The sequence below is a fragment of the Lipotes vexillifer genome, unplaced genomic scaffold, assembly GCF_000442215.2.
Source record: "Lipotes vexillifer unplaced genomic scaffold, Lipotes_vexillifer_v1.1 scaffold1180, whole genome shotgun sequence".
NCBI lineage: Eukaryota > Metazoa > Chordata > Mammalia > Artiodactyla > Lipotidae > Lipotes > Lipotes vexillifer.
The window spans coordinates 742,877-754,251 of NW_006771828.1; the positions used below are offsets into that span (position 1 = coordinate 742,877).

Consider the following 11,375-nt stretch of genomic DNA (forward strand, 5'->3'; position numbering starts at 1 on the left):
AAAAAAAAAAAAAAAAAAAAGTAACATGTAAATATTTTCTTTAGCAAGCACTGCAGAATCTTTGGTACACGAAAGCATTCTTCTTGACAACTGGCTCACACTATCCCCCTCCTCCCCGCCTTCCCCTGCTCACTACCACTCCTAGCAACATATTCGCAGCTGTTTGTGCAATTGCCCTGAGTCCCCTACAACCCGCCTCTCAGGGTGCCTTCACAGCCTGTTTTTATTTCCACCTGGTATAATGAAGTGTAGTGCCCCACAGTGCTCACTCAGGTGGGACTGTAAATTACTTTCAGCCATTACCCTAAACTGAGTCTACCTTCAAAGAAAAAATACTAGCAACCATTGAAAGTATTGAAAAAATAAGTGACAGGATCAAAAGACGATCCAAATGAAGAATTCCAAGGATATTTTGAAGGATGCAGCATGATTGAAATTAGAGGCTAGCCTGCCACTTGTTGGGATGTCCAAGATGTAATACATTTACCTAAAATGCAGCTTTCCTATCTCATCGTTAAGATTAACTGACAATGACAGAAATAGGGAAGGGTAAACATTTTGCACGCTGCAAATATACAACTGGGTAGTTAAAAATGCACCTCTCTTTTTTATAACTGGACCTTACTGTGGCTCGGAAAATGAAATAGTTCAAAGATTCTGGAAATAGTGACAGTTACACAACAGTGTGAATGTACTTAATGCCACTGAATTGTACACGTAAAATGGCTAAAATGGTAGCTTTCACGTTATGTATATTTCACCACAGTAAAAGACTTTTAAGGTGATGGTTCTGGTTGAAGCAGGGATGTGTCTACCTGCTCAGCACATCACAGGCCTCTGCTGAGAGCCAAGCGGCCCGGTCCTGCTCTTTCTGGAACAGAGCTGTCTGTTTCCTCCTAGTGCACTCAGGCCCTCCAGGGCCTTCCCCAGGGCTCTTCCTCCCTTCCCTCCCAGGAGGGCGTGTGGGCAGAGGGGGCAGCATGCCCTCCCTGGGGCCTCCGAGGTCCCTGCCAGCGCTACCCGGCCTTTGGGATCTTTATCTGGAGCTCCAGGCCCCAGCACCCTGCACCCCTAAGTCCATGCCAAGACCCTTTGAGACACTGGCTTTCTCAGCCCTAACACATCCCCCAACTCAGGTCCGTGGGATTCCAGGCGCTCCTGCTGCAGGCGGGCGGTGGGAACCCGGATGCCATCTCGGGGCCTTGTGTCTGCCTCGCCTCAGTACTCAGCTGTAGCTGACCTGCCAGGCGGTCTGCTCCCAGAGATCCATACAGCAAGTGCGGAAAAGGGCCTCCCTCTGCATTCCCTTGCAACCTACTGGGATTTCCATGGTCTCAGTCCCACACCTGCATCTCCAACCACATGAGGTTCAAGGTGCAGGCGGCAGCTCTTTCTCAAAGGCAGGATCCTTAGGCCTGGCCTGGACGCTTGGGCTCGTGTCCACTGCCGTCTCTGCTGGTGCATCTTCCTCTCTCATCCCTCCTGTGGTCTCTCTAGCCCACGGTTTCTCCGTCCTCAGTCTTCCAGGCTGCGGTACGCTGGGTCACACCAACCTTGTCCTCTCCTTTCAACAAAACGGCCTTTCAAATCAACCATGCTTCTTTTCAGGCTATCTCACTATGAACTGAAAAAGCTTCTTGTGAAAATCAAAATCTAGGAAGGACTTCTTTGACCCACCGTGCCCTCCTTCCCCCTAAAGTAAAGAGGATCTGCCCATCAAGAGGGATTTCCAGAAATGAGGATACACTGGCTTAATATTTTCAAAAGGCTTATCCTCCCTCCCGTACCACACACCCATGTGTGCATTGAGGGACTGCCCTCCCGTCTGCCCAGTGCAGTGTGGTTTCCGGGACTCTGGCCGGTAGGGATGCCAGGTCGGTGTAGAGCCACACCTGCAGCACAGGTGGTAAACACACAGGTCGGGGAGGGAAGCGCATGGCCTTATTCAGTAATCTGGCTCCTAACATTTCCCCTTGGCTTCATTTCCCAGGGGAAACCCGGAGCCCCAGGCCCTCCAGGAATTCCAGGAGAACCGGTCAGTTGCCCATTCCTTACTTAGCCGTCGTCCTTGTGTTGCACTGCATGCAGTTTTAAAGCTCTTCTTGGCAGCTAATGTTTGTCTGTGGCCACATCTACAGGGTGAGAGAGGGCCTGTTGGAGACATAGGTTTCCCTGGACCAGAAGGACCCTCAGGAAAGCCCGTAAGTCCTTTATCTATTATTTGCCAGTTTAAGAAATGTTCTAAGCATTGCCTCTTTACCTCTCTCTTCAAAACGTCTGAGATTGGAATAAGTAGTTTCCAAGTAAGCAAGCGCAGGTCTGCAAATGGCTTTGGGGGGTGTGGTTCTCACTGAGTGCCCAGCTTCTCTGTGAGTATCTCTGTGTCTTAAACCACAGTGAGAACAGTGAGGTCTTTTGTTTTAAATGTCAGGAAATTAGACTCATTATTTCTCAGGTCTGATGTCCTCAGCAGAGCTAAAACATGAAATGGCCTGTCATATCCTGAAATACGAAGACTCGCAGATGTAACACCTGTGTGTTAAGCTAGAGAGGAAAGAAGCTCTTGTATCAGATTCCCTCCTTTACCTGTGGGCCTTGTTCTTACACGTTCATAAATCACTGCTGTCAAATACATCATCCCCTCCTGTCCTAAAAGAGCTCTTGGCTACTGATATATAATATTGATGTGACATTGTAACAACCATTCCTACTAATTCAACTCAGTTCCACATACTGTCAGCTCATCCCTGCCGTTTGCTAAGGATGTGCTGGGCCCGGAGGGAGGGGATATAAAGAGGAATAGACATACCTCACTCTCGGGTGCACTTTTTATAGAAGTCCCTGCTCCCTTTGCTTGTTTCTGCGCCATAGGGTGGGTGGGAAGGGGACGCTGTTAGGAGAAGGGGGGCTGAAGGTGACCGCGCAGCGCAGAGTTCAGGACCACAGGGTAAGGGCATTCCCTGGCCACAGCCTCCCCAGAGAAGGCAACATGAATGCACAGGAAGTGTATGCAATTTAGAGTCAGGAAGATCTGGGTTTGAGTTATGACTCAAAGGGTTTGTGAGCCACTTAAGCAACGTGACATATGGTAAGACATCCAATGCCTGCCGTGGGAGACGCCCCATTAATATTAGTCTCATTCCCTCCCTCCCCTCCCTCCCTTTTACCAGCTCCCCATCCCAGCCCCTGTAAGCCACTCACAAATGCTTGCCATCCAGTTCCCGGGGGATTATGCAAAAAGCAATCTGTTCACTCAGCAAATACTTCTTGAGCGCCTACTACATGCCAAGCACTGGGAGGTTTCAGCTCATCGAATTTACATTCTAGTACAGGGACACAAGACAACAAACAAATAGACACACACAATTTCAGGGAGAAGATGATCTGAGCAGGGTGAAGCCCTAGAGGCGAATTGAAATAGGGCAGTCAATAAAGGCCCACCACTTGAGCAAACGCTGCATGACGGGAGAGCTCAAGCCGTGGGGAGGTCAGCAGGGCGGGGGGGCAGGGGGATCTTGTTCCAAGAAAAAGGAATGGCTAGTAGATCCTGCTGTGTTGAAGGAAGGGACGAAGGCCTGAAGGCAGGCGTGAGCTGAGCTAAAGGAGAGTGGCAAAGATACGGAGGGAGAGGCAGCCAGTGGCGGAGCACAGGGAACTTCTAAGCCGGGGATGGAGGGTGGGTTTCACGTGAAGTCTGACGGAGACCCACTGGAGCATCTGTAGCAGGGAAGGAAAATGACTGGACTGCATTTCAAGGAGTACTGTGAGTTCTGTGTGGAGGGCACACCGTAGGGAACGGAACTCTGAAGCGCCGCCGTAATCCCCATGAGAAACACAGATGGTGGGAAGAGGAGATTTAGGGTGTGCACTGAAGGTCGAGCCAGCAACACTTGCTGATGGATCAGACAGATGCAGAGTGTGAGGAAGAGACCGGTCAAAGCTGTGGTTTGGGGTCTGAGCAACCGGGTCAGGGTGGTATGTTTGGTGAGATGGGTGGGCTTGGGAGGAAAAACTGAGCTCTCTGTTCTAAAACATCACGTTGAAACACTAGTAGACTTCCAAGTGGATCTCTAGTCAAGTAAGCAGTGTATATGTGCATCTGCAATTAATGGAGAGGCCCGGACTGGAGAGACTGATTTGGGTATTTCAACCTGAGCCTGGATGCAGTGGGGTCACTGCGAATTGGGAAGAGAACAGGGCTGTTAGGAGAGGATATGGCAGAAAGACGGAGAAGGTGCAGCCAGTGAGATGTGCAGAAAACCAGGCGAAGGCGGTTTCCTGGATGTGGAGGGAGGTTAAGTGTTGAAGAGAAACGAGAGGAAAACATACAGAAAAGTAACAAAGGAGCTGACAATTCTCCCCCACCTTTGGAAATGTGGACCTCATTGCGGGGAGGGTACAGCACGGTAGGATCTTGATGAAGAATGACCCCGTTGAGAGGGGACACTTGAAGATACAGGAGAGTGGACTTAAAGTAAGGAGAGAAGACTCCCAAGTGGAAACTGGTGTTTACAAGGAACAGGGCAGAGCAACCTTCTCACGGGGAGGGGCCGGGCGGAAGTCCGAGTACGCCTGCGCACAGGTGCGTGGCTCTGGCGGCCGGGATGTGAGCGGGTCCTCTGCTGTGATTTTCTCAGTGAAGGACGGAAGTCATCAGTTGACCATGAGGAGTGGGGTGGTGGTGCTGGAGCTTTCGTGAGACAGGAAAATATGTGCAAGTACTTCTGGAAAGAAGGAGTCAAGTCAGGAAATACAGAAGGATGGCTGGTGATGCAGAGGGGCTGCTTGGGAGCTGCTGCCATACGTGTAGGTCAGAACACCTGAGCGAGGGTAACCCTTCGTCACCCACAGTCAGCTGCTCAGACGCAGGTGTGCAACGGAGGGAACGCTGGTTATACTTTGAGTTAGAAAAAAGAATAGGGTTCTTGCAGATAAGTGAGACGAGGGGGATAGAGGTAAATCCACTGAGGTTTTTGTAAAAATTTCTGAAAGCAGAACTCACCGCCCCCCGCCACAGAGAACAAGTTAGTAACACCTTCATAGAAAAGAGAACACACATGAGAGTCATTGATGAATTACAAGAGACAAAAAATTATCTATAGGTTTATTCATTTTCTTGTATTGTTACCAAAATCATGAATTATATTTTTACACCAGATTTATCTTCTTTTATTCAATTAACACAGTTGTTTCTTTCACATCCTCTCCTTCATCAGCTTTATCCTTTTCTGCTTGTGTTTCTGGATGACATAAATCCTTTGAACCTGATGCTTTGGGCAACGTGGTCTTAGTTAAAGTGCTCTAGATAATTCCCAGGCTGTTCAGGAAGGCCGAGGGACTCTGGCTGGGTTCCCAACTGTGGCAGGCGTTAGTGTGACTTACAGCAGTGAAAACACAGACTTTTCTGCAGGTCCATCCTTGCAGACTGCACTCCAGCACAATCAAAGTATCCCAGGCTTTTCAGAGGAGCAAGTCCATGCACCTGCCCGCTGGTTAAGAAATCGTTTCCTCACCTTGGTCCCCCTCTTCAAATCAAATCTCAGAAACGTACCTGCTGTCTCACTCTCAGTATCTGATGTGACCCCAGGTGCTTTTCCTTCTTAACACCTCCCAGTCAGTGGTTCTCCCAAGCTTATAAATCTGCAAGCAGGATTGGGCTTTATTACCACCTCCAGAACTGCCATGTAAAGTTCGGGAAACTTTCAGTTTACTAAGAGAAAGCCACTATTTAATACTCTCAGAAAACATGATTACAGATTTTTCACTGTCCTTTCATATTTTCTAACTGAAAAATAACAATCGTTCTCTGGCTGACAGTTTATTTCATAGTGGCATCTGGCTCTGGCCATGTTATGAGATTTCTCAAGCAGCAACGGAGACCATTTACTGAGAATGACTCTCTTTGGTAGAAAAATTGTTAGAAGGGAACAATAAATGCCATACACCAGCCAACCAGTGCCATGGGGAGCCTTCTTATTTCTCCGAATGTACCTAAAGGAATAAGTAAAGAAAATAACCCTGTTGACTATTTACAGTGAGCTGAGCATTTTCTGTTATTTCCCTAAATCCTTAGTTTTAAGGCCATTATTTTATCCTGACTTTATAAGTGGAGAAGCTGATGCTATTAAGGTTAAGTAAATTGCCTGAAGTAAATGGAACTTGCAAGTGACAGAGTCAGAATTTAAACTTGGGGCTGACTCTATCGATTTTGTTTTCCATTTCACCACACTGCCTCACCAAAATCTCAGTAGAAATATGATAAAGTCCTTGAAACTTTACCCTTTTGTTGCATTTAATTATGTCTGTTAATGCAGAATGAGAAATATTGATCATTTTTTGTCTTTACAGGGAATAAATGGGAAAGATGGATTACCAGGTGCACAGGTATGGAAAATACTGTTGGAAATCAATGTTCTAATGCAAAACTACATCCAGATTACCTGCCAGAGTTCCTGATCCAGCAGCTTGTTGAGAAATCTTGGCACAGAGTGATTTTTAGTGCTGACATTTGTTTTTCAGGGCATCATGGGTAAGCCTGGAGAGAGAGGCCCCAAAGGAGAACGGGTATGTACATTCCTACTGTGGTTGTTATTTAAGTCTGTCTCCACAACTGCCCCCTCATTTGAGTTACACAGTTATGGTCGTAGACCCCCTCAAAATCTCCGCATATGAAAAGGCTGGGGTGTGTGTGATCCAAGGTCTCTGCCAGGCATAAAATGGGACCATTCAGGGAAACAGGATCAGGGTGTATGGCAGATACCCCTACCTGGTTTGCCTTTATTCACAACTAAAGTCTGGTTTGCTGTTCCAGTTTGGAAAGCTTCTATCAGCCTCCTGTCTCAGACGCCTGTCCCTACTGTAACTATCACCCGTGTGTTCTTTACCTGAAGTAGGGTTTCTCCACCTCAGCACTGTTACTATCTGGGGCAGATAATTCTTTGTCACAGGTGCCTGTCCTGTGCTTTGTAGGATGTTTAGCAGCATCCCTGGCCTCTACCCACTAGACACTGTACAACCAACCTCCCTCCAAAAATGTCTCCTTGCAACTGCAAATGCCTCCCTGGGAGCAGAGGAGTTGTCAAGACCCCCTGAGCTGGGGGAATAATACTAGGCTGAGTAAGGGGGACTGGTGAGTGGGGGAGAGAAAGACAAAGGGGAAACGAACATATAGAGCTACTAGTAATGCCAGTCACGGCGTATGCTTTTCTTTTCATTGTTTTGGTTGTTGATGTCATTGTTACAGCTTCCCATTCTCTTCTCTAAGGAACCTTAGCATTTTCAGCTAGAAATGGATTCATTCCATGGCAACAGGTTCCTTGAGCATTGTTATTCAGAGGGGTTCTAGCGAGGGCTTGCGTGTGTGTGTGTGTGTGTGTGTGTGTGTGTGCGCGCGCGCACGTGCACACACGTTCTTGTGTACTGGTGTCCAGTTTACTTATTATTACCCAAATAATCCATGCTAACTGAAGGAAACACAAAAATAGAGATATAAAAAAAAAAAAAAAAAAACACTCCTCACATGTTCCCCTCTTGGGCATCTATAATCCATAGTATCACATTAAAGACTGAGAAATCCTACAAAAAAGAAATCTGTTTATCCCAAGTACTGAATATTTCCTGACTTAATCAACCTTGGAAATTTTTTTTTTTTAATCCATATAAACGTGCTGCAGAGCTCTGGGAAATAACTGCATTAGCCGAGAATCATGCTTGACTTCTAAACATCCATGTTCCTTGCTTATCCTCAGTGTATTCTTATTTCTTAAACTGAAATTGAGATGTCCTCATTGAAGGAGACGTCACGGAATCTTCTCTTGCTATCTCCGTGACCTTCAGCAAGGTACTTAGATTCTTTGAAAACCGTATCCCTACACAGAGATAAGCACTATTGATATTTTGGACATATTTCCATCTCACTGTTATACATCATATACACATTTGCTCAATGCATCGGTACAAGTGAATATATACTTTTCAAAAAATTGGTTCATACTGTTTTGTAAGTGAATTCTTTCACCTAATCTATGACGACCATCTTTCCATGTCAGTAAATCTAGATCCACGTGGACATTTTAGTGGCTATATTTTATTCCACCGTTTGGATATACCTTTTCCAAGGTATTTGGAAAATACCCTGCCCCCTTTTCCTGGGTATTTAGGTTATTTCTAATTTTCGTGATAAAAAACCTTACTATAATGAAGATCCGTGTGCCTAAACTATAAATAATTTTAATCGTGTTTATTTTGCACATGCTCAGAGTGTGCTAGTAGTTCTTTTATTTATTTCTTTTTTAATCTTAGTCATCTCCGATATTTCTCCAGATGCAAGCTGGGTTGATATACTTGCATGAGACATATTTTTATAACCAAGACAGTAGAATTGAAATTAGGTCCAACTGTTTTTCTTCTTTCTACATGGCTTCTTTCTATATCTCTTCATTTATGACCAAATAGATCTTTGTAATTGTTCATTCATTTTTATTATTTTTTCAATCAGGAGAAATAGAGTTTGGACTTGTGCAGAATAGTCACAAATAAAAGAATAATACAGTGAAATCCCAGGCAGGTCAATGCACCATTCTTTCATATTCAGCATGATCATCACCTCCTGGAACTGTGGAACTGAATATTTGAAATATGGTACTGAGACACCTGCTCAGTCACACACGCATATTCTCTCATTCACATTCTCCCTCTCTCTCTCTCTCTCTCTCTCTCTCTCTCACCCCCTCCCTCTTTCATACTCTCATGCACAAACACATACAGTAGTAGACACCTTGCAGGATCAAAGTCTACATTAAAGAAACTTCTCAGATTCAGGCACATCTAATTTATTATGGCATCTTAAACAATGAATTCTCTTATAGTTTATTTACATTATTGAACGAATGACCTCAGTGATGACTCTCCACCCCAGTCACCTACTTTGAACCTTCCCAAAGGCTCCCTTTCTCACCTTCCTGAGTCTTTAAGACACACTGCGCATGCACACATTCACACACACACGTACACATGTGTGCATGTAAAACACGAGCACAGAAACCAACCCACAGAAACTATTAAAGACCAAGCATACGGGAAAAAGCAAAAAAAAGGAAAAACACATGATTTAGGAGAGATTTTGAGTGTCCTGAAGCTTTTCCGAGTGAAAACTTTCAGTGGTGAAATCTTCTTAACCATCTTCCTTCCTTATTGAAAAGGAGACCCAAGCCTGAAGTGACAGCCGCTGTTGACTTTCAAAAGTGGCATCATTCTAGACTGGCACCCGGGTACAAGTAACATCGTCACTAACTTTGTACTGAGTGCTTTCCACGTGTCGGCTTGTTCTAGGCACTTTACCTGAGTTAACTCACTTCTCAGCATCGCCTATTCAGTGGATACTCTTAATAACCCCACTTTAGGGAGAGGACGCAGGGTGGAGCGAGTTCGATTCACTTTACCCCAGGCCTCACAGCTAGTACAGGCCAGTATGAATCCAGAACCTCTGCTTTTAACCACAGCTAATGTGCTTCTAGAAGAAATCATTCTTATTCATTTTTTTCCTTAACAGGGTGATCAGGGAATTCCAGGAGACCGAGGCCCACAGGGTGAACGCGGAAAACCAGGCCTTCCAGGCATAAAGGGAGCCATAGGTCCTATGGGGCCCCCAGGAAATAAGGGCTCCCCGGGGCACCAAGGCCTTCCAGGCCACCCAGGCCTCCCCGGCTCCCCGGTAAGTGGGCGAGGAACTCGTGGCTGGGACTGACCACGTGTCCCTCTACACCAAGAGCAGTCATAAACCTTTCAAGATTAATATAATGAACCTAAGCTGGCTTCTACAAGGGTGGCAATAGCTGTCATTTATTTCAAGTTATGTGTGGACTCCCCCTCTTAGTGCTCACTAAACATCCCTCAACAGAGCCTCACAACTAACCTGGGAGGACAGGTGACCTGTCCATCCACCTTGACGAATGCAGAAGCCGAGTGCCAACCTGTCCAACGTCACAATTATCTAGTGGGTCCAACCCAGGCCTGACCGACTCCAAGCCCACACTCTTCAATACTATCCACAATGTCCCCTTACACTACCCAGAAAACACACGTCTGTTTCATGTTAATGCTCCATTTTGTTGACTATCAGAAGAACAAATCTGCCCTGTATGGTGCTTTGAAGTGGAAACCTGTTAGGCCCAGAAAGACTGTTTGGCTAAGGAAGCCCATGTCCTTACGAGCATCCTCAGGAGGCTGGTGGATGGCCATTCCACAGAGAACTGGATCTGAAAATATCCACATCAGGAAGAAAGGGGAGTCCTAGCGTGAGGCCAGGGGGTTAAGGACGTGCCGTCCTCAGATAATCAGCCAATTCCAGAGACTGGGCCGAATTGGGCATTCCTACCATATGCTTTAGTTTACCTACTCTTCCTACACTCTGCTTGAATAAAGCCTATACAGTGAACTCTCAGTGCTGTATCAGTACGTGGTATTAGATGCATTCATTCAAGTTCATTTGCCCCATAAACAGTGAAAATAAGATATTGAAATTGGAACTGTTCTGTCCCACAGAAGTCATCACTTTATGAGCCCATCATATTGTCTTTAATGCCACACATATACCCCTGGATAGTAACCTCCAAATACAAGTATGCTTACAATGTGCAGATTACAAATAAACTTAACCATGAAATGGGTAAAACTTCGTAAGTTTTATCCCATGAACAAAACCTGTTAAAGAATCATTCAGCGTACTTGGAGTTCTCTTCCTTTGAAGATACATAATAAAATCAGTTAGATATTGACTTTACCAGTGTCCAGGGATTAGTTGCAGGTTAAAAATGTGCCTGGGGTGGTCCCGTCATAACACTGGTTCAAATTACTTCAGAAAATGAAGTAATAGGAAATGTCTTTCCTAATCGTGTGAAATCTAATAGGAGGTATGTTCATATCGCTGGTTACGGTGCCGGCCCACAGCTTTTAAAGCACTGTAGTTATGCACTTCCTCCCAGCATTTGATCAAAACAAAAGATATTTATTGCCTAATGGGGTCAATTGCCAAAAGTATTTTGCTTGATTGATGGGTCTCTACAGATGTTTCAAGCATGCACGCCAACCCAACATTTCTGTCCTTTATTCACTTGTGCTAGGTTCTGCATTAACAGGCCTTTTTTCCCTCTTTAGGCTGATGTGCTTTCATTTGAAGAAATAAAGAAATATATTAATCAAGAGGTTCTGAGGATTTTTGAAGGTGAGATTTGCTTAATACACATCTCTGAAGTTTTCCCCCCTTCCCCCCTCCCCTCAGCTGTAGGGAGTCCCTCTAGCAACATTCTCCAAAGATGGCAGTGCAGCTGCAGCAAGCTAAGAATCATTTTTCCTTTTGGTGGGGGGGGGGGGCAAGG

General features: G+C 45.6%; 1 protein-coding gene across 1 annotated transcript in view; it reads left to right on the forward strand.

Moving 5' to 3' along the window:
- Positions 1-11,375, forward strand: part of COL19A1 (collagen type XIX alpha 1 chain) — a 381,858-nt gene that overhangs the window by 348,276 nt on the left and 22,207 nt on the right. The window contains exons 43-48 of the mRNA XM_007447208.1: positions 1,991-2,035; positions 2,139-2,201; positions 6,349-6,384; positions 6,520-6,564; positions 9,551-9,712; positions 11,155-11,221. Coding sequence (XP_007447270.1) covers positions 1,991-2,035; positions 2,139-2,201; positions 6,349-6,384; positions 6,520-6,564; positions 9,551-9,712; positions 11,155-11,221 — 418 coding nt within the window. The remainder of the gene's footprint in view (positions 1-1,990; positions 2,036-2,138; positions 2,202-6,348; positions 6,385-6,519; positions 6,565-9,550; positions 9,713-11,154; positions 11,222-11,375) is intronic.